Source organism: Staurois parvus, unplaced genomic scaffold, assembly GCF_062004578.1.
Source record: "Staurois parvus isolate SC_StPar_1 unplaced genomic scaffold, SC_StPar_1.0 ptg001468l, whole genome shotgun sequence".
NCBI classification, from domain to species: domain Eukaryota; kingdom Metazoa; phylum Chordata; class Amphibia; order Anura; family Ranidae; genus Staurois; species Staurois parvus.
This window is the reverse complement of record NW_028319264.1, coordinates 257,452-280,685: the sequence shown is the minus strand read 5'-3', so window position 1 is coordinate 280,685 and position 23,234 is coordinate 257,452. Positions and strand designations below refer to the sequence as shown.

Genomic DNA, 23,234 nt, shown 5'->3' with positions numbered 1-23,234 from the left:
TGTTTATATAGCGCCAAAAAGTTTGCTCAGCGCTGTACATTTTAGTAGGGGACAGAACATGAGGCAATACATTACACGAGGGGTTCGAGGGCCCTGCTCTTTGGAGCTTGCAATCTAGGAGATAATGAAACTTTTACATATTTTTCTAGTTTGTCTAGACTGACACTTTATAAACTTTATTATCTACTTTTCCCAGACAGAAATGCAATAACACAGAAAGGAATATTGTTTTTCTGGAATTATTACAAGGTGTTTTTGTTTTTTTTTGTTTTTTTTTTTGCAGTGATGTTCATTGGAGTCAGCCTGGAGAAAAGAAATTAACAGGAGGGAGTAATTGGCAGCCAAAAGTGGCCCCCACCACTACCTGGAACCCAGCCACCTTGGTAATGATCCTTTTGTGTAATGACTGTGTACGGGTGTGTGTGGATATTGCATGCTTTGTTTTATAGTTACCGCATGCTTTACAAGATTAAATGGCAGCTCCAGCCAAGCAGTTAAAGTTCATCTGAAGTCTTAAATGTAATTGCGGCATGATTAGTGTGTTACAATATGAAATTGCTTATCAGACCATTGGAGCGAGGTTACTACTCTCACAGAGCGATGGTCATTGTTGGTTACTGGCCAGGAACTCACCCTATTAGTGCCAGTACAGTGTCTGCATAAAGGTGCCATAGTTGGGACTTTAAAAAGTTTCATTTTGCTGCACCTCTAAATTTTGGGTGCAGTTTTGTTTTAGGATTTGTTTATTTATTACAGGTAGTCAGTTTGCACAGCGCTTTACATATATATTGTACATTCACATCAGTCCCTAACCCTTAAGGAGCTTACAATCCAAGGTCCCTAACTCACATTCATACATACACATACTAGGGACAATTTAGACAGGAGCCAATTAACCTACCAGCATGTCTTTGCAGTGTGGGAGGAAACCAGAGTACCCTGAGGAAACCCACGCAGGGGGGTGGTTGTCAGGATAAGTCTGATCATTGGAGGTGAGCAGGGTGATTCCCAGCATAGCTAGAGAATTGACCAGTGCAGGGGTGGACTGACAACTTATGGGGCCCCTGGGCAATAGGGGATCATGGGGCCCCTGTGTCCTTGCCCAAACTCAAAAAAGCCTATGAAAAAGGTACCAGGGGCATCTCATGGGGCCCCCTACTGACCTCAGGCAGTGCCCAAGTTTCCAAATGGTCAGTCCGCCCCTGGACCAGTGTGTTCTCCTGCTTAGTGTGGTCAGTTTTCAATAGGAATGCAGAGAAACTGACAGGAACACCTTTCACACAAAGGAAGCAATACAAAAAGAACAGTACATGGTACAGCAGACACATATCAGGAATATAAAACGTTGGGTTTGCATAACCTTAAAATTGGAAAATTGGAAGAGAAGCCTAACTAGAACTCTTAATATTACCCCCCCCCCCCCCCCCCAACCTACCTTTTCTGCCTATTTGTATACAAAAGATCTGTTTTTAATCCAGTCCAGTTACGTGATCCTACAGCTCCAGCTCCCCTGTGTTTGGTAGCGCTCAACAATGGAAAATTCCCAGAGCAGTAACATCACCCACAGGCTGTCATGGATCAGCAGTTGTCTGCACTCCATCCTCTCCCTTGCAGCAGCCACTCACTGACCCAGGAGAGCTGGAGCCACAGCATTGTGTCGTCATGCCGGAATGGACCCGATTTTAAATGGGCACACCTTTTTGGTTTTTTTTAGGCAGGATCAATAGGAGAAGGGAACGTTTTTAAGAATAGTCATAGTTTGGCTTTCCTTCCATTTCAATGCACATGGTCGGTGTGTATACAGGAGCTGCCTTTTCAAAGATTTCTGCTGTGCTCTATGGATGCATAGCATGTGAAAGATGACTATATTGTTTGGAACTTGCAGCTCTGCAGTCTCTTTGCTCCTTTCCTGTTTTTGGGACTAATGTTGAACATTACCATATTGCCCTCTCCATAATGTAAGCTCACCTAAATACCTCCCTCTAAGACCTGTCTTGTTATAGAGCAGCCGACACCCAATGCCAGCCTGACCTCTGAAATCCATAAAATGTGGTAAAACCGATATGCAAATTGCAGCTTTTAAGAATTTAGATGGAAATGCGAATCACAGGAGGTTTTCAAGTCTGCCTTCGAGATTTTTGAAGAACCTTACCATTAAAAGGACATATTTTAATTCCTGCCAGCCTGTATGGACAAGCTCCCAGGACTTGCAGCTCAATTCCACCTACCACTGTGAATTTGATTTGTTATAGCTCATCTTCAGGCAAATGATTAAATACACAGATGCATATGTGAGAGCTGTTTTACCTGCCAAAGATTCGTTTTTTTTTTTTCTCCATTAAGTCCTGATGCAGGCCATAGATGGGTTGAAAACCGGCCGTTTTTAAAAAAAAAAAAAAAAAAAAATCGGTCGTTCAATAGGCCGACGTTACCACCAACGGTAAAAAAAATCGGCTGATTTTCGTCCCGTCTATGGCCGGCATTTAATTTTATCCCTGCAGAGAGCTCCGATATTATATTTGACATTAAAAATTATAACAAAGTTGCAACATTGTATCTATTTCAGGCATGTCCAAAGTCCAGCCCGCGGGCCATTTACGGCCCGGGGGTTGGTTTAATACGGCCCTCCCTGCTCTGTGTAATGTGGCCCTCCCACGGCCCTCCCTTCTATGGCAGACAGTCTTCTGCTTGAGAGCAGAGGGCAGTGCGCATGCCTGACTGCGGCGCGTTCTCCCTGGTCTGTGTAAATGCGGATGTCGCACGGCCCTCCCTTCTGTGGCAGACTGTCTTCTGCTTGAGAGCAGTGCGCATGCGTGACTGCGCCGCGCTGGGAGCAACAGCGGGCGGTGACGTCAGGGCCGGGCTTCCAGCGTGAAGTGTGTTTCTCTTCCCCTCCCGGCTGCCGAGCAGAGACTTCAGCTCCAACTACCTTTTTCACCCTTCACATTAGTGCAGGCAAGTTTTTTTTAAAATTTATTTTCAATACATTGTGAAAACTCAGCTGTCAGTTGATCTTAATATTATGAAATGAAAAGTATGTCGTTTGCAATTAACTTGGCATAAAATAATTTATTTGCATTTAATTGTAATGGTTCAAAGAATGTTCGGAAAAATGTTCGGCCCTCCACCATGTTCACTTCATCCAATCTGGCCCTCTTTGAAAAAAGTTTGGACACCCCTGATCTATTTGTATCCATTTCAGATACAGATGTTTTTATTCAAATACAAATAGATACATTGTTGCAACCTCAATACTTTTTCATGTCAAATATAATAGCGGTCTGGAATTCTTCTTCTTTCTTCCTTCCTTCTATTTCTTCTTCCTCCTTTCTTCTTCTTCCTTCTTTTTTCTTTCCTTCCTTCCTTCCCTTCCTTCCCTTCCTTCCCTTTCCTTTCCTTTCCTTCCTTTTCCTTTCCTTCCTTCCTTCCTTTTCCTTTCTTCTCCTTCTTCTCCTTCTTCCCCCCGATTTGCCCATCATTGCCGTGAAAATTTTTTTTTCAACTTTACCTATAAAAAAAAGTGTCAATCCAGAAAACCGGCCGACCAATTAACCTATTAACGGTGCGAAAATCAGCCGACTTTTGACCCATCTATGGCCTACATTAGTTTTACACAGCTCAGCTTTGTCTGTCAGGGCAAAAGGGCTTTTTTTTCTTTCCTGTGGCAGTTAAGTAACACTTAACTATGCCATGCCATTCAGAGTGTTTTCAGGAGATGTCTGATATCAGCTGTCAGTGTCCTTTAACCACTTTATCCTTTGAGAGGTTATACCATAATGATTCCTTCAGCAACAGGCATCATCTCCGTATTGTTTACAGCCAGCGGTGCATTTTTTTTTTTTGTAAATACGATCCTAGTTTCTAATTAGCCATTTGATCGCTTCTAAAGCTGCAGAAAGGATTTCCCCCTCCTGCCGGGGAGCCCAGGATTACAGCCGGTGTTCCTGCCGGCTGACCATAGGGACTATAGAAGACTGAAACGCACCCGTTTACTTCTGTGGTCTAAGGAACTGAAGCTTTGCCAATGGATAATTTATTTTATGTAGTTTGTTGCCGTTCCACGGGTGTGCGCAATTTTAAAGCGTTACATGTTTGGTATCTCTTTACTCGGTGTGATTTTATGTTTTATATTTTACCAAACAATAGGGTATTGTTTCTGTGCACTAAAATTCATTAGTTTTTTTTTTTAATTGCGTAAATACTGCATTGCATAAATAAATTGCAACTTTTTTTTTCTCTAGGGCCTCTGCTTAAGATATTTAATGTTAGGAGTTTTAAATAATTTTCTTGCAAAAAAAAAAAATACTGCTTTTTAAATATAAACCGTTTCAAAATAGGCCTGGTCTTCAAGTGGTTAAAAAAAAAAAATGCCAGCAGTTTGGTCACCCTGCTACTTTCAGCAGCAGGATTGGTCCTCACACCTTCCTTTGCCTTTTTGGGGGAATGTATGGAGAAGCGTATACGTTAATACACTATAATTGCCAAATGTGGACACGCCCCCAAATGATTGAATTAGGATGTTTCCAGTAAAGGGTTCTGTGACTAAAACAGCATACAAAGATCAGCTGTGTTCAACCTTGTAACTGCTTGGGGACGTTCCTTTTCTTTTCCAGCATGACTGTACCCCTGTGCGCAGAGCCAGCTCCAACTAAAGACATGGTTCAATGAGTTTGTGGCCTGCACAGAGCCCTGAGCTCAACTCCTCTGGACAGCTGATTTGCAAGACCTACAGTCAGGTCCATAAATATTGGGACATCGACAAAATTCTAACATTTTTGGCTCTATACACCACCACAATGGATTTGAAATGAAACGAACAAGATGTGCTTTAACTGCAGACGGTCAGCTTTAATTTGAGGGTATTTACATACAAATCAGGTGAACGGTGTAGAAATTACAACAGTTTGCATATGTGCCTCCCACTTGTTAAGTGACCAAAAGCAATGGGACAATTGGCTTCTCAGCTGTTCCATGGCCAGGTGTGTGTTATTCCCTCATTATCCCAATTACAATGAGCAGATAAAAGGTCCAGAGTTCATTTCAAGTGTGCTATTTGCATTTGGAATCTGTTGCTGTCAACTCTCAAGATGAGATCCAAAGAGCTGTCACTATCAGTGAAGCAAGCCATCATTAGGCTGAAAAAACAAAACAAACCCATCGGAGCAAAAACATTAGGCGTGGCCAAAAACAACTGTTTGGAACATTCTTAAAAAGAGGGAACGCACCGGTGAGCTCAGCAACACCAAAAGACCCGGAAGACCACAGAAAACTGTTGTGGATGACCAAAGAATTCTTTCCCTGGTGAAGAAAACACCCTTCACAACAGTTGGCCAGATCAAGAACACTCTCCAGGAGGTAGGTGTATGTGTGTCAAAGTCAACAATCAAGAGAAGACTTCACCAGAGTGAATACAGAGGGTTCACCACAAGATGTAAACCATTGGTGAGCCTCAAAAACAGGAAGGCCAAATTAGAGTTTGCCAAACGACATCTAAAAAAGCCTTCACAGTTCTGGAACAACATCCTATGGACAGATGACACCAATATCAACTTGTACCAGACTGATGGGAAGAGAAGAGTATGGAGAAGGAAAGGAACTGCTCATGATGCTAAGCAGACCACTGAAAGGAATTGACTCCCGTTCCTTTCGAGCCACTTACCCCCGTCAGTCCCTGGCCTTGATCAGTGTCTGTCCTCAGGCCTGGAGCCCCCTCTGAGACACAGGAAATGCACACAGACACAAGGTGGTATCTCAGAAGGAACTAAATGTATTCTTCCGTGTTTAAACTTATATATGAAACTTAAAACAATGCATGGAAATAGAAGAACCAATCAATTGTCAGGTATGCATAAACCAATCAGAATATTACATACGTCAGTCATGCCCAATCATTTGGCATTTATGTAAATTATTATTAAGTGCGTAAAGCATGAACTTTTGTTCAGTATAGAAAGCAGACAATTTCCCTATTTAACATTGGCTATATTTATTAATAACCTTGCAACAGGATATATCCAACCGCAGACTTTCAGTCTTGTGCTAGCTAAAGGAAAAAGGGGAAGTTACACCTGAAGGAAAAAGAGGAACTTTAACTCCTGACAAGAATACAGTTTAAGACAAAAAAATCAATCCTTTTAAAATACTGACTTAAGTCTTAAGATGGATACTGATTCTAAGATGGAGGAGCTTTGGCTCACAGAGACAAGATGGCGGGACATCAAACTTAAGGGCTAATCCCTTCAACCACCTCATCAGTTAAGCATGGTGGTGGTAGTGTCATGGCGTGGGCATGTATGGCTGCCAATGGAACTGGTTCTCTTGTATTTATTGATGATGTGACTGCTGACAAAAGCAGCAGGATGAATTCTGAAGTGTTTCGGGAATATTATCTGCTCATATTCAGCCAAATGCTTCAGAACTCATTGGACGCCACTTCACAGTGCAGATGGACAATGACCCAAAGCATACTGCAAAAGCAAACAAAGAGTTTTTTAAGGGAAAGAAGTGGAATGTTATGCAATGGCCAAGTCAATCACCTGACCTGAATCCGATTGATCATGCATTTCACTTGCTGAAGACAAAACTGAAGGGAAAATGTCCCAAGAACAAGCAGGAACTGAAGACAGTTGCAGTAGAGGCCTGGCAGAGCATCACCAGGGATGAAACCCAGTGTCTGGTGATGTCTATGCGTTCCAGACTTCAGGCTGTAATTGACTGCAAAGGATTTGCAACCAAGTATTAAAAAGTGAAAGTTTGATTTATGATTATTATTCTGTCCCATTACTTTTGGTCCCTTAACAAGTGGGAGGCACATATGCAAACTGTTGTAATTCCTACACCGTTCACCTGATTTGGATGTAAATACCCTCAAATTAAAGCTGACAGTCTGCAGTTAAAGCACATCTTGTTTGTTTCATTTCAAATCCATTGTGGTGGTGTATAGAGCCAAAAATGTTAGAATTTTGTCGATGTCCCAATATTTATGGACCTGACTGTATATATTCCTGATCTGATATATAGATATTATCTAAATGAAATGCACCCAGTCTAATTGTGTGCTTGTGTATTGTTGTGTAAGTTTGTGTTCTAATCTTGTGTTATTGCATTGTATCACTGTTCGTCCTGATGAACATTGAAACAGAATGGCATGCATTTTCAACCATACGTAAGTTGAACCAAACAAACCAAAAACTGCCTTCCTTGCTGTGAATTGGTATGCTTTTATATTAACCTTCGCTGTAGCGCAGGCACCTCACACTAATCAGATTTTGATTGTGTGTTTAGAGATTTGATTCCTCCCCACTGCACCTTCCTGGCTCTCCTTACATCCTACCTTCACTAATGGCATGGAGTGTTGGCACATGGTTACTTTCGCTTACTCAGCTACACTCTCCCTCCTCTGTGCTTGGGTGTAGATTCATTTACTGAATTATTGGAGCTACAAAAGACTTGAGGGCCTGCCTCCGAGGCACCACTGCCTGCAAGTGTATGTGCAGTGCCCTTTTTTATATGGGACATTAGTGCCCAAGAGTTTAGCTGAAGTCTTTTGTTCTATAGGTCCATATTGTAAGGTGGACCCTGACACAAGTGGACACTGGCTCTTGGCTTTATTACATGATAGTAGACACACTAAAGCAGCCATTCCCAACTTGGGTTCCTCCAGTGGTTGCTAGGGGTACTTTGAGCCATGGCTGCTCTTGCTGATGCCACTTGTACTTTGAGCTGATTTGGTGGTGCCACTTGGAAGAGCAAGCCGCATCACGACAGTCTTTTTAACTTTCTGTAAAGGGGGGCTTTCTGACCAGCACTATGAGGGTGGTATTCTTACCAGTGATGACCTATGCAAGGTGCATTTCTGCCCACTGAACGCCAATGAATGGTTTTCAGAAGGGGTTTCACTAGACCTATTTCAAGGGTTTCGTTGGGGTAAAAAAATGTTGTGAACGGCTGCTCTAAAGTGTCAGCATGTCTTTATTCTTGTTTGTGAATGTGTGTTTCTATCTCACAAACCCAATACCCAATCACACATCCTCAGCTGATTAGGTACCACCCGTGTCTCATGAAATTCCTCACATTCTTGGGCAACACCAAAGCAGATATTGACTCCTCTTTAAGGGTCAACTTTGCTTAGCAACTTGCTTTCGCAGAGCAGAGGCAGTCGTCCTTACCGAGAGGTTCAATCAGAAGTCAAACATGGCTCTGCTGTTTTCCCAGCATGGTCATTTGAGTCTAGCAGGGAAATATGAGACTGACTGTTTAATTGGGCTAATTGCTTAGGTTACACCGTCTAGATTTGGATGACCCTGCGACAGAAAAATCTGTTTTATGAACACGAAGTTAAAATACTTTGTGTGACAGGATTCTTTGTTGTCTCTGACAGGATTCTTTGTCTCTGAGATCCCATTACAGGACACCAGAGTTACCACAATAAATCTGACAGCATAGTATCTTCAGAAGGAGAATGTTGGGCCAAGTTTGGAGACACACTCAGTATGAGCCTAAGGTTCGATCTGATCTGAGTTTGGTCCGAACCCTGAAGAACCTATCACGTGATAGCAGGCTGCCATCCTAATCAGCTGCAGCCATGGAGTTCACCTCACAGTTGCATGCAACAAAGCATTGATCCAATATGGCAGTATTTGGTCAATGGAGCTGTCCAATTATGGCCATGTGGCCATATGAGGTCACCAATCTCAGCAGCATCCCTGCCCCTTTGTTATTTGTGGCTACAGGAAGGGGAACTCCGCAGCCGATTGAGACGGTGACCTGCTGTCATGTGACAGTTTCCTGTCTGGTTTGGTTTGACTTCAGTTCAGTCCGATCCTTCATTCAGGTCTCAAGAATATTACGTCTCATTTATAACAACCTGTGTCAAACTAGTAATGATATAGTGCAATTTTTGCTTTAAAGTAGAACTATAGGCAAAACTTTTATTTTCATTTTGGATAAAGTAAGGAAGGGTTATAACCCTGACAGTTTTTCTTTTTCCTCCTGTGTCTTGCTGGTAGATTTCCCCTCAACTCCTGCCCCATAGCCAAACAAGAAGTGAGAGGAAAGAGGAAAGCTATTTAATTTTTGGGGACAACCCAAAATGTGGGATTTTCTTTTGCTTTCACTTTCAATGATGATGGTAAAGAGGACAAATCGAGAGGGTGAATCTCCCAGACAGCATTAAAAACTGACAGTCATTCTAAACCCTCTCCACTCTATCCAAAACTAAAAAAAAGTTTTGCCTTTTAGTTTTTAATACTTTAATTTTACAATATGTCTGATTGTTAACTCCAAGCAATGTCTTCTGGTTTTCTTGAAATCAAATAAACAAGTTTTTTAAAGAGTGCATGCAGAAGGTTTCCCCCTTTTTGTTCTTAACCACTTCCCAACCGGCCGTTGCATATAAACGGCCGGACTGTGGCAGTGCAGGGTCGGGTGGCCGTTTATAAACGGCCTCCCCGCACCCTGCTTGTGCGCACTCCCTGGGAGCGCGCAGCACCGCGATCCAGTGCCCACTGTGTCCTCCGGACACAGTGAAACACCGATCGTCGGACGGGACCTCTACGAGGTCCCGATCATGTGATCACTGATTGGCCAATCAGTGATCACATGCAAAGTAGTAAGCAAGGTGTCACTTGTGACATCATTGCTTACTACGTGTGAAATCTGTGAATGATCACAGAGGTCACATGGTACAAGGCTATTCACAACAGGCTTGTACCATGTGACAAGCTGTGACCAATCACAGCTCACTCAGTACAGCAAGAATGCACACAGAGAGAAAGAGAAATGATTGCTTTTACATCTTATATGGGTGTAAAAGCAATGTGTAAAAAAAAAAAGAAAAAAAAATCTTCATCACCCCCCACAAGTAGTACAGTGTCACCATGGTGACACTGTACTTCTAGGGTGACAGTATGTATAAAAGATAATATAAAAATGTAAAAAAAATGTTTAAAAATTATAATTTCTGATTATAAACTAATTTGGATTTTTTTTTTTACTAAAAAGATAACAGAATACATTTTGGCAAAGATTTATGATGAAATATTATTTATTTGCAAAATTTTATAAAAAGAACACTTTTTTTCAAAATTTTTGGACATTTTCATTTACATGCAAAAAAAATAAAAATCCCAGCGGTGAATAAATACCACCAAAATAAAGCTTTATCTGTCTCAAAAAAATGGTAAAAAATTCATATGGGTACAGTGTTGCATGACCGCCCAATTGTCATTCAAAGTGTGATAGCTCTGAAAATTGCCCTGGACAGGAAGGGGGTAAAAGTGTCCGGACAGGAAGTGGTTAAAGAGAGCATGCAGGAGGTTTCCCCCTTTTTGTTCTTAAATTCTGCTTTGTAGTTTGTTTTGCTCTTGAGAATCCAATGTTTTATTGGTCTTCCTGAAGTACTTTCCCGTAGCTAACTGGCCTTTCAAATTCTTTTTATGATATAATATATTTAGTTTTTTCTCCTAAGCTTTTTGTGATTTTCTTAGTGGTTTTTATATTTAAATTTGATTTTGTTGCACCGATTAAAACTAAACTCCCTGCATTGAGTGAGGTTCTAGACCTAAAGTATGGAATCTGAGCACAGTAATAAGTGAAATAGTAGGATAAAACAAAGAGTGAGCGCTACCTGTAAAAGAAAACAGCTGCTCGTACACCGAAAAGGCAACCAAATAAAACCTTCCTAAAAGTGTTCAATATAAAAGGTGCAACGCTAAGACATCATGCGTATAAAATCACATAAATCACATAAAGTGCAAATTAAAGTGCAAAAAATAAGGATGTCACCAAAAAGGTGAGCGTGGTGAATAAATGTCCCAAATAAAACAGCCCACGTGAAGATCTGGTACGATCTCAATATATGTGCGTGAGAATCTGGTCCAAGGTGGCAGATAAATCCAATTAGTAAATTTGCGCACTCACCAGAAGTGCGTAAAAAACACGCATTTGAGATATAGCCTGTCTCATCAGGTATCAATCAGGTCATCTGCTCCCAGGTCAGGTTCCTACACCTTCTGATCACATCTGAAAGGGTGCTCAGGGGTATTTGAAGTGTATCACCATCTGGGGTCACCTTTGAAGCAGGGTCTGCGAATGGCGGCACTCACAAGAGAGCCAAAAAAGGGATACCACATAGCGTGATACTGTATAGGGAACTTTATTCCGTAAAGGGTAGGTGTAAAACAATAATGACAAGGTAATTAAAATAGGAAAAACACTGACCGTATGTTAGTAGGATGGCCACCAGTGGTGGCTAGACAACCAGTTGCTGTAGCCCCTGATGCGTTTCGTGCTATGCACATACTCATTGGGTGCAGGGCTTACCTGCGCTGCACCTTTTATATTAAATAAGTGAAATAGTGTTGCCTGTGGGTTCCCTGCAGCTGTTTTTTTTTTTGCCCATTACTAATTTAACACTCCATGTTTTGCACTGTTAGGCTGGCTTACCCGAGTAGAGTATTTCCATCTCCGTAATGAAAAAACAAATTCTCACTTTATATACCCAATCATGTACAGGTGCTTTTCACTTTATTGGACTATTAAAGTGAGTATATAAGCTATTTCTCAAGTGAAAACTTTCAACTTCCTTCATAAATCAGCCCATGTGTCTCTGTATAGTATAAGCAGCCATCTTGCTAGAGTAGCAGGACTTTGCTTCCTCATTTCAGAGCTCGGCTGGTTATATACTATTTGGTGGGGGGAAAACTGAAGCAGAATGGGTACAGAAAATACAAATCCACAGAATTAATGAAGCAGAATCTGCATCTCTCTGTAGGTTCTCAAGTATAGCTTTCACTCCAGCAAAGAGAACAACAGAAGCACAGTGAGCAAAAATTTTGCTACAAACTCCCTTGAGACTACACGTCGCAGTCAATACGGTACCTTAGAATCTCACACTGCATACGTACAGCTGTGAGTCTAAAGACATAGGAGGCAAAACACTATTGCTTTGGCACAATTACAGTTCAGGTTCCCTATAACATAGCAAATCTTCACTTTTTGAGTCCAGGTCAAGTTTAGGCTAGAATAATGCCACCTCCCAATCCTTTCAGTTTGCATTGACATCATATCTTGATCATGCAGTGCAGGATGCAGGCTGGATATTCATGTAGCCTGGATAATAGGCTGCAACCTGGCAAAGACTTGGGTGTGCCCCTATAAATCCACACTGTAGCTGATGTACCTCTCCTCCCTTATGGAGAAGTTGTCCCTGGTTTATAGGATAAGTTCACCCAGGGCTTTTCATCAGGGGAACAAAGTTCCTGCACCCCCCCCCTGTACTGAATGCATGTAATAGCAAGGGGTGCTGGGGTGTCTTGGAAGGTCTATTTATGCTTGCTGATGGGGGATCACTGGGGGGAATCTATTTTTGTGTGGCAGTCTATTGTTGCTGGGGGGATCTATTGTTGCTGGGGGGATCTATTGTTGCTGGGGGGATCTATTGTTGCTGGGGGGATCTATTGTTGCTGGGGGGATCTATTGTTGAGGGAAAGATCTCATGTCTCTGGCCTATGGAGAGTCTATTGATGCTGGCAGCTGGGAGATCTGCTGTTGCTGCTGGGGGGATCTGTTGCTGCTGGGGGGATCTGTTGATGCTGGGGGGAATCTGTTGATGCTGGGGGGAATCTGTTGATGCTGGGGGGAATCTGTTGATGCTGGGGGGAATCTGTTGATGCTGGGGGGAATCTGTTGATGCTGGGGGGAATCTGTTGATGCTGGGGGGAATCTGTTGATGCTGGGGGGATCTCTTGTTGCTGGTTGTGGGAGAACTGTTTTACTGCTTTTCTTATCAAATCCCATACAAATTAGCACCACAAAATTAAACTTGGCTCTGCCCTCTCTAAAAGGAGCATTACTGGGCAGTGGGTTGGAGGTGGAAGCAAGAGACTGTGCTCAGAGTTGGATAGCAGGGATGGGACAAGAAGTGACTCAAAAGGGGAAGTTCCTGCACCTAGTCTCTGAGGGGGTGGGGGGGGGGGGGGGGGGGGAGTCCTGAGTTAACCTTTCCACAAAAAAAAATAATAAATGCACATTTTTTTGCAGGTGGAAAAAAGTGTATCATTTTTTGTTAGGAGTCTGTAAAGCATTCCACCAGCAATCAGAAGACAGTGATTGTCCTGCTTCCACTATCCGCTATGGACCGTGTCAGGTCCTTGTGATAATGAGGCTTGCTTGAGATCAGGCAGACCTTGTCTTCTAAAAATCCAGTGATCTCCTAGCTCTCTAGTGAGCGGACAACACTGCCTAAAATCCCAAATGGTATTGGTAGTAGTGTCCAGATTTTCCCTGGTTGGCCACAGAGCATCTCCTCTCTCCTCATTTCTGTAGCTCGGCAGCCTTGGCAATGCTGTTTGTTTGGGTTGTGTTGTCAGCTCATTACAGGAAGTTCGGGGCGTGCTGGAATTTACTGGGTTTACCTACTGACAAAGCATAGGAAACATGCTAGCCTTGGAGAGATGTACTGGAATTTTTATATTTTGACCAGAGATTTATTTCTAAGAAAACCTATACGGGTGTAAACAGGTCATCAATTAACTATTTTTGAAAATTCCGGTTGTCCTGCTGATCCAGTGGCTTTGTCACTAACCTGGACTAATTTTCAATATCAAGACAATTGCTGTAAAACTGGTAATGGTCAATGAATTGGAAATCAGTAAAGCTGTCTTGCCACACTGCATGCTCCTGATTCTGTAGATCCTGTAGTCTAGAGGTGCTCAAACTGTGGCCCGCGGAGTCCTCTGATGTGGCCCTCGACTTCAAAACAAGGAAGCACACTTCTATTATATCCTGCGAGTTTGGTGCACTTTCAGAAAGACCTCAAGTATACAGAAACCGATCCTCTCCAGTTTCTTCCTGCAACTGCTGAACGCCAGATTCTCCTCTCCCTTCCACCGGCATTCAGCGACTGCAGGAGGAAAATGTTCATTAAGTTATTCAAAATATAAAATTAAAAGTTTTCACCTATTTCATTCCATTGTGGCCCGCGACCAGTTACCAGATCACTTAAGTGGAGCTTGCTCTTCAAAAGGTTGAGCACCCCTGCTCTAGATTTGAGGTGCTTCTTCCTTCAAATAAGGCCTTAATATATCTTATTTAATTGGATTCCTAAAGGAGTGTGTTTTTCTTTTTTTTTGTTCAATTTATTTCATTTTTATTCAATTGAATCACCTAGATTTATTTAATCCCCTGTTCAGCCAGAAGACAGGAATAAATGAAATCTCGTGCGTATTGATAGTTCATTGGCTTGCTTCAACTTGGTGCTTCAACAGTGCTTGGGTAGCTACAGTCAGGTCCATAAATATTGGGACATGGACACAATTCTAACATTTTTGGCTCTATACACCACCACAATGGATTTGAAATGAAACGACCAAGATGTGCTTTAGGTGCAGACTGTCAGCTTTAATTTGAGGGTATTTACATCCAAATCAGGTGAACGGTGTAGGAATTACAAGAGTTTGCATACGTGCCTCCCACTTGTTAAGGGACCAAAAGTATTGGGACAATTGGCTTCTCAGCTGTTCCATGGCCAGGTGTGTGTTATTCCCTCATTATCCCAATTACAATGAGCAGATAAAAGGTCCAGAGTTCATTTCAAGTGTGCCATTTGCATTTGGAATCTGTTGCTGTCAACTCTCAAGATGAGATCCAAAGAGCTGTCACTATCAGTGAAGCAAGCCATCACTAGGCTGAAAAAACAAAACAAACCCATCAGAGAGATAGCAAAAACATTTGGCGTGGCCAAAACAACTGTTTGGAACATTCTTAAAAAGAAGGAACGCACCGGTGAGCTCAGCAACACCAAAAGACCCAGAAGACCACGGAAAACAACTGTGGTGGATGACCGAAGAATTCTTTCCCTGGTGAAGAAAACACCCTTCACAACAGTTGGCCAGATCAGGAACACTCTCCAGGAGGTAGGTGTATGTGTGTCAAAGTCAACAATCAAGAGAAGACTTCACCAGAGTGAATACAGAGGGTCCACCACAAGATGTAAACCATTGGTGAGCCTCAAAAACAGGAAGGCCAGATTAGAGTTTGCCAAACGACATCTAAAAAAGCCTTCACAGTTCTGGAACAACATCCTATGGACAGATGAGACCGAGATCAACTTGTACCAGAGTGATGGGAAGAGAAGAGTATGGAGAAGGAAAGGAACTTCTCATGATCCTAAGCATACCACCTCATCAGTGAAGCATGGTGGTGGTAGTGTCATGGCGTGGGCATGTATGGCTGCCAATGGAACTGGTTCTCTTGTATTTGATGATGTGACTGCTGACAAAAGCAGCAGGATCAATTCTGAAGTGTTTCGGGCAATATTATCTGCTCATATTCAGCCAAATGCTTCAGAACTCATTGGACGCCGCTTCACAGTGCAGATGGACAATGGTCCAAAGCAGACTGCAAAAGCAAACAAAGAGTTTAAGGGAAAGAAGTGGAATGTTATGCAATGGCCAAGTCAATCACCTGACCTGAATCCGATTGAGCATGCATTTCACTTGCTGAAGACAAAACTGAAGGGAAAATGCCCCAAGAACAAGCAGGAACTGAAGACAGTTGCAGTAGAGGCCAGGCAGAGCATCACCAGGGATGAAACCCAGCGTCTGGTGATGTCTATGCGTTCCAGACTTCAGGCTGTAATTGACTGTAAAGGATTTGCAACCAAGTATTAAAAAGTGAAAGTTTGATTTATGATTATTATTCTGTCCCATTACTATTGGTCCCTTAACAAGTGGGAGGCACATATGCAAACTGTTGTAATTCCTACACCGTTCACCTGATTTGGATGTAAATTCCCTCAAATTAAAGCTGACAGTCTGCAGTTAAAGCACATCTTGTTCGTTTCACTTCAAATCCACTGTGGTGGTGTATAGAGCCAAAAATGTTAGAATTGTGTCCATGTCCCAATATTTATAGACCTGACTGTACTAGTCGCATTACTTTCCATGCAGATGTGATGTAATCTCCAAGTAATTCCCTAGCTGAGATGGGCACACCTTCTGAATTAGAAACCATTAAGGTCATTTCCCAAGACTTCTGATAACAAATGGGTTTTTTTTTTTTTGGTTTTTTTTTCCGGTTTTGTTGCCTCTTTTTAGTTAGAGACACGCACTAAAAAAATAAGTGGAACTTGGCCGATACCGGTCTCTTCCAGGCCTTTGACTGGCAGACATTAATGCAGGCACACAATGCTGCCAAATCATGGTGGATGGCCACTGAATTTTATGTTGCATTTGTGTGCATGCGGACAACCCCTGTAGGAAATTGCCTCCTGGGATAACTGTGACATAGTAATCGCAGGAGATAGCAGGGCCCAGAAGTGCAGTCTTGCAGCAAAAACAGAAGCAAAATGGTGAAAAAATACAAAACTTTTTTTTGCTTTTGTGGAAGAGGGAAAAAGTAAAGTTAAGGTGAGTTTGTATAAATGTCTTCCACTTTAATTGTGAGCAGCAAGTTACAGTATGTGCAGTGTTACCCAAATTTACACACAAACCCCCCCTCTTCCCCTCTGGATCAGGTCCCAGTACAATTATAAGAATCAGCTTTTACTATTACTACTCTAGGCACTTCCATCACCTGGATTGTAAAATTATCTGAGGACAGCTGGGGGGGAGTTCTATTGACACAGGCACTCCCCCAAAACTACATTTCCCAAGAGCCCATTTTCCTACACACAGTATGTGGGCAGGTTATTGGGACTCGAGGCTGCCGCATTGTTTTGATAGGAAAGGAATCCATGTGTGCATGTGCAGTGGGATGAGTAGGAACAGAGGTAAGTTGGAGTTCTGTGGTGTTGTAGGAAGGGCTGACAACACTGTGCCTCTGATGCTATGAAATAGCAAGCAGTGTTGTCAGCCCTTCCTACAAGACCACAGAACTGACAACACTGCTTGCTATTTCATAGCATCAGAGGCACAGTGTTGTCAGCCCTTCCTACAAGACCACAGAACTGACAACACTGCTTGCTATTTCATAGCATCAGAGGCACAGTGTTGTCAGCCCAAACAACAAGCTTGCTGGATTTCTGGCAGATTATCTGTTTTTTAACAGTACTTTTTCTGCTCTTGCGGTATTTAAGAAAAAATAAACATAGGGATATGAGCAAATTATTACAGATATGTAGTGTTTACTTTTTTTATTATTATTTTGCGTTGGCATACACTAAGATAGACTGGCCCTTTTAACTTGAATATTTGGAGAAAACCAACCTTGGGATGTATTGAGCTTTTGTGTGGTATGAGACTCTCGGATGTGTTCGCGTACAATTCTGTACGTCCCATACAATCGGTGACATACAGTGAAGGAAATAAGTATTTGATCCCCAGTATGAAGTCATGTTTTGTGAAGGGGATCAAATACTTATTTCCCTCATGAACATGCAAATCAGTCATCATTTGTTAGACATGCATTTCTTTTGAATTTTTTGTTGCTATTCTGTCTCATTGTTACAATACACCTACCTTTCGATTTTTAGACTGATCATTTCTTTGTGAGTGGGCAAACATTCAAAATCAGCAGGGGATCAAATACTTATTTCCTTCACTGTAACTTGTGTTCTGTACAAGCATTGCATTGTTTTCTAGAATGTGACCTTTCCCAGCAGCCAAGTCTTGGATTGCCTCTTTTCATACAAGTCTTTTTAAAATGTTTGTGGAATAACAGAAATCACTTGCAGGAGATGCCGCCAGTAGGTCTCCCTTAATGGATTGAGGTGCTACAACTTTTTTTTTTTTTTTGGGTTGCCGGTGGTTGGTTGGTTCTGCTCTGTGCTTGCTTTGGAAATATACATTTATAAATGCTGGTGAGGACAGACTTTGAGTACTTGCAGACATTTTTATTGGTGTTAGCCTGTTGCTTTGGATCAATCACACACACTTTGCCAATCTGCATGGCCATTAGTTTATGAAATGCTGAATGCTTTCATGTTTGATGATGATGTATAAAAACTGATCTGTTATTTTTTTTTTGTTACCACAGGCACCGCCAATCATGGCCTATCCAGCCACAACGCCTACAGGAATAGCTGCATTTGGAATGGTAGGATGAGATTTATTGCAAACATTTTGTTTCATAATGCAGTGCTATCCTTTCATTTTACATTAAAGTGTTACTAGACCCACAACAGTAAAATCAGTCTATAGATGCAGCAAACCATGCTCGTCATACTCCCTTTGGAACCTGAGGGGTTAATCCTCTGCATTGTGTAAAAAGGATGTTTCATCCTGACTTCTCTGCCCCCTTTTTCCAGTGTCCCCCTCTTATTTAGTGTGCAGTCACTCTGCACATGCTCAGTTTGGTGTGTATTGCTAGATCTATATATGTCAGGAATTTACATGCACGTTCGGCTAATATACAACATCTTCAATGAAAGGAGATCAAATATTAAATCATCATTAAGAATAAGTTAGTTAGAGATAGATAATATATGTAGGAAAAAAGAATTGTCTGCGTGTTTTTAATCCCTTTTTTTTTTTTTATCTCAGCCTCCTCAGATGGGATCTGTGCCAGTAATACCACAGCAAGCATTAATATACAACCAACCTGTAATGAGACCACCTAATCCTTTTGGCCCTGTATCAGGAGCACAGGTAAAGCAAACCATCTTACATGTGTGTACCTGCCAGCGACGTGCACATTCAGCCATCGGCTCACTTATACCAAGTGACGTGTTAAGCGCCAAGCTTCGTAGTGGCAACAGTCACACGATGTAGTCTGTAAAATGGCTCCAGGCGACTGAAAGAGTGTCTGAAAAATGAAACATTTATCCAGTCTTGCTTTGAAGAATGGAAGTAAATAAAAATATCAAGCCATTGAAGGCATTTAGGATGATTGTGTTGTATTTATGTGTATATTCTGTGTATATTTTCTCCTTTGACATGACAGTAGCTTGGAAAAATGTTTCTATCCTTCAACTTTGTGTAAAGGATAATGATCGAAACCCATAACATTGTCTGAGTATGTGACCGGTAAGGAAACGCGCTGATAGGACTGCTAGGGATACTGAAAATCACTGTAGTAAGCCACGCTACATACAAAGAGATCCGTGCTGTTCCTGTGACTTCCCCTCTGCACACTGAACATTGGGATTGCCCTCTTGGCTCTGCCGCCATTCTGAGAATGTCTTGTATTTTTTTTTTTCCAGTAAGTAGTCCTCTAGACCAGGGTTTCTCTACCTTTTTTCGGTCAAGACACCCTTTAAAATTATGGATAGTCCTGAGGCACCCTTAAAAATGATGGACAGTCCTGAGGCACCCTATACAATTATGGACAGTCCTGAGGCACCCTTTACAATTATGGACAGTCCTGAGGCACCCTTTACAATTATGGACAGTCCTGAGGCACCCTTTACAATTATGGACAGTCCTGAGGCACCCTTTACAATTATGGACAGTCCTGAGGCACCCTTTACAATTATGGACAGTCCTGAGGCACCCTTTACAATTATGGACAGTCCTGAGGCACCCTTTACAATTATGGACAGTCCGGAGGCACCCTTTACAATTATGGACAGTCCTGAGGCACCCTTTACAATTATGGACAGTCTTGAGACACCCCATTCTAAAATGTGAAAAACTACTCTAATAGTTTTGTATAACACAGCAACATCCACACATGTAGGACTCCCAACATTAGAGGTGATTTATTCTTCCAAAGAAAATACACTTTTACTCACTGGTACTGACTAGTATTCCAGTGTTTCTTTTTCTCCATCTCTGAGCTAATGTGGGTCACATTAGCTCAGAGATGGAGAAAAGAAACCCTGAATGAAAGGGGCAGGGAAGGATCAAAATAGGATGCTGTGCAAGCAACTGACATCCTCCTTATCACCTGATGATGTCATTGGTTGTCAGGACGCTGGCGGCTAGAAGGCTGGTGCACAATGAAAACCTGTGGCTTTGTGTAACTAAAAGGCAGGCTTGTTCCACCCGCTGGCTTGTATACAAGTTTTGGGCAATTTTTAGACCTTTTGCCAAGACACCCCTGAAGAAACCTCAAGGCACCCCAGGGTGCCTGGGCACCCTGGTTGAGAAAGGCTGCTCTGGACAATGTGGAAATTGTGACATCATTGCGCCTCTTCTCTGCTACATATTTATAATTTATTATGATAAATGAATGAGAGATGCAGTATCATTTTCTGCTTCCTAGATTACTTTGCAGTCCATGAACATTTGAAGTACCTAAGGATATCTAAAGCCAAGAACAAAATGTATTTTCCCGGTTACCAGTTCTGTAGATGGTGGTGGCTGCATTAGTTTTTTTTTTCAGGCTAAAAACATTTTCTGCAAATACTGGAAATGCCTGTTGATCTTGTTATAGAAATACAGTGTCAGTCGCCTCCTGTGAATTGAACAGAAAGCTGACACAATCTTGTCTTCCTTCAAAGCTATTGTGTAGTCACAGACCAGGAAAGCTGTTTGGGTGACAACCATGGCTTCCTCCTTATATACACTGAGCAAAGCCACCGTATGTTATTTGCAGGCCAACAGGTAAACATAGAGGGGGGAAAAAGCCTGAAAAAAAAAAATGAAGACTGCAGCCACAGTAGCGAAAGACTGGTAAGCTGAAGTATTTTACATTTTTGTGTTTGGGTTTAGATACTGTATGCTTCAATCCCAATTTGGCAAATGTTGCATTAGAGTACGTGCGAGAACAGACGCATGGCTGCTTCTTTTGCTTGGTTTTCATAGGTACGGGCTCTGGGAGAGGAAATTCAGTTAAGACGTTAGTCCCAAAGTCTGGGGTGATGCAAAACCGGTGAATCACGAAGGCCAGCCCTGTCTGAACAGAGGTCCCTTGATAAAAAAACAATGCTTTCCAATTGTAAAAGGTGATTTGGTTACAAAGCGAGTATCTATTGTAAAATGGATAATTAGAGTTTGTTCTTTCTTTGGAAGGGAATAGCAGGTGAAGCACAAATTTGCAGCTTTATGGAGCTTAGACCGGTCACAAATTCACTGTGCTGTGCCCTTCCTTGTGACATGTTTATTGGCAGTGCAGCTAGTATTGGCACAGATAATGAAAAATATCCAATATATTATGGTAGAGTGCATTCTTACCTGGGTCAGGGCCTGCCCATACTGAGATGGCAGAGGGGTTGTACACAGGAACAACATTTTCCATCCCATTACATTTTGTTGTCATTGCAAGACCATTAAGCACTATGAAACGGTCTTCATGGGTAAGGATTGTGAAATACTGATCAGGGTAAGGTCTTTGGTTGTTTGAGACATTATTTAGCAGGTTATGCCTAGTTATTTCAATAGGGAAAGGGTGACTTGCTGGAAAGCGAATGGGTAGAGTAGCTCAAGCTGATGAGGTTTGGAGCTGTTGTGGGTTTTGAAGGGTCGAGTGGAGGCGACTATGTATGGCGGTCGATCAGAAGTTTCTGTCTTGGGTAAGTAGAGGTTTTGCAGACGCTGGGCCAAAAAAGGCAGGGTGAGCGGCAGCCACGTAATGTTATGCAGGCCATAGACGGGGAGAAAAACGGATGGTTTTTTTTCCCCCAGAAAAACGAAAAATCGGTCGTTCAATCAGCCGACGTTACCACCATTGGTAAAAAAAAAGTCGGCTGATTTTCGTCCCGTTTACGGCCGGCAGTTAATAAAATAGCGGTGTCCCTGCAGACAGCTCCGCCATATTTGACATTTAAAATAAGAAATAGAATATGAATAATAAAAAGTTTCAACATTGTATCTATTTGTATCCATTTTAGATACAGATGTTTCTATTTGGATACAAATAGATACAATGTTGCAACCCTTATACTTTTAAATGTCAAATATCATAGCGGAGCTCTCTGCAGGGACACCGCTAATAGATTTGACATTTCTAAGTATTGCGGTTGCAAACATTGTATCTATTTGTATGGAAACAAATAGATACAGATGTTCTTTTTCTTTGGTCACGGCTCATGCACATTTTTTTAATCGGGAATAAAAGATCGTCCGATTTGCCCATCATTGCCGTGATGGGCAAAATCGACCGTTTTTTTCTCAACATGAACGATTAAAAAAAGTGTCAAAATCAAGAAAACCGCCCGACCAATTCAGCCACCAACGATCCGAAAATCGGCCGATTATTTTTTTGAAGGAATTTTCGGCCGGTTTTCTTCCCGTCTATGGCCTGCATTAGTCTGTGAACTGTGAGTGAGTCGATGAGAAGCAGAACATCTAAGCCTGGTACTCACGGGCTGACTATCATCCGGTATTGGCCGGTTCAACAGAAACCGGCCTGTGTGTACAGCAGCCTGTCCTACAGAAGCTGGCCGAACGTCCGACTTCTGTCGAAGGGGCATGCTGGAAAACATCTGCCGATGGTTGCGAGTGCCCGAAGGTGTGTTCTGGCAAGTAGGGGGAGGAGAATTAGTCCCCAGGGGTGGACTGACTATTTGGTAACTCGGGCACTGCCCAAGGGCCCGGGGTCAGTAGGGGGCCCCATGAGATGCCCCTGGTACCTTTTTCATAGGCGTTTTTGAGTTTGGGCAAGGACACAGGGGCCCCATGATCCCTTATTGCCCGGGGGCCCCATGAGTTGTCAGTCCGCCCCTGTTAGTCCCTCTTTCAACTTCTGTCGAAGGGGCATGCTGGAAAACACGGGGAGGGGAATTAGTCCCTCTTTTAGAACACAATAGTTCAACAGGAATAAAAGTGGGAAATCCTCCTGCGCTCCACAGATACAAAGAATTTATATTACCAGTGCCAGCTGCTATCACCTCTTCCCTATACCATAGAAATACATCCAATACAATCACTGATTTATTCCACAAGATCAGTTGTTTGGCATATCAGATAACTGTTAAGTGTTTGCACATTATCACAAGTGTGGTTTATTTACACTGCATCACTGTGAAATTATATTTATTATCTGCATTTTGATTCATATTGCACTTGTCTATAGCATTAATTTTTTATATATTTTTTACGGTTTATATTTGATATATGGGTACTTAGTTTTGTGGCACATTATTTATATGATTGTACACAAATTCATATAGTGTGTTTTTAATTTTATTTTTTCATCTCTTGCACTTTATAATCATATTTATTATTTAGCATAGTGCTTCACCATTTTTGTTGTAATAGTCCAACAGGGAGATCGATGTACTAGCATTGCATAGTTTGTAGAGACCATTTATCTTATTTATTTCAGGTATTTATATAGCGCCGTCAATTTACGCAGCGCTTTACACATACACACACATATATATATATATATATATAGTACAGTACATTCAC

The 23,234-nt window shown here is 42.0% G+C and overlaps 1 protein-coding gene across 12 annotated transcripts in view; it reads left to right on the top strand.

Moving 5' to 3' along the window:
- PICALM (phosphatidylinositol binding clathrin assembly protein) overlaps window positions 1-23,234 on the top strand; it is a 198,037-nt gene that overhangs the window by 154,329 nt on the left and 20,474 nt on the right. For 9 of the 12 annotated variants that reach the window (XM_089662407.1, XM_089662412.1, XM_089662405.1 and 6 more), the window contains 4 exons: window positions 284-383; window positions 7,142-7,165; window positions 17,977-18,036; window positions 18,483-18,587. In XM_089662407.1, coding sequence (XP_089518533.1) covers window positions 284-383; window positions 7,142-7,165; window positions 17,977-18,036; window positions 18,483-18,587 — 289 coding nt within the window. The remainder of the gene's footprint in view (window positions 1-283; window positions 384-7,141; window positions 7,166-17,976; window positions 18,037-18,482; window positions 18,588-23,234) is intronic. The other 3 variants (XM_089662414.1, XM_089662415.1, XM_089662406.1) reach the window with 1 other exon arrangement.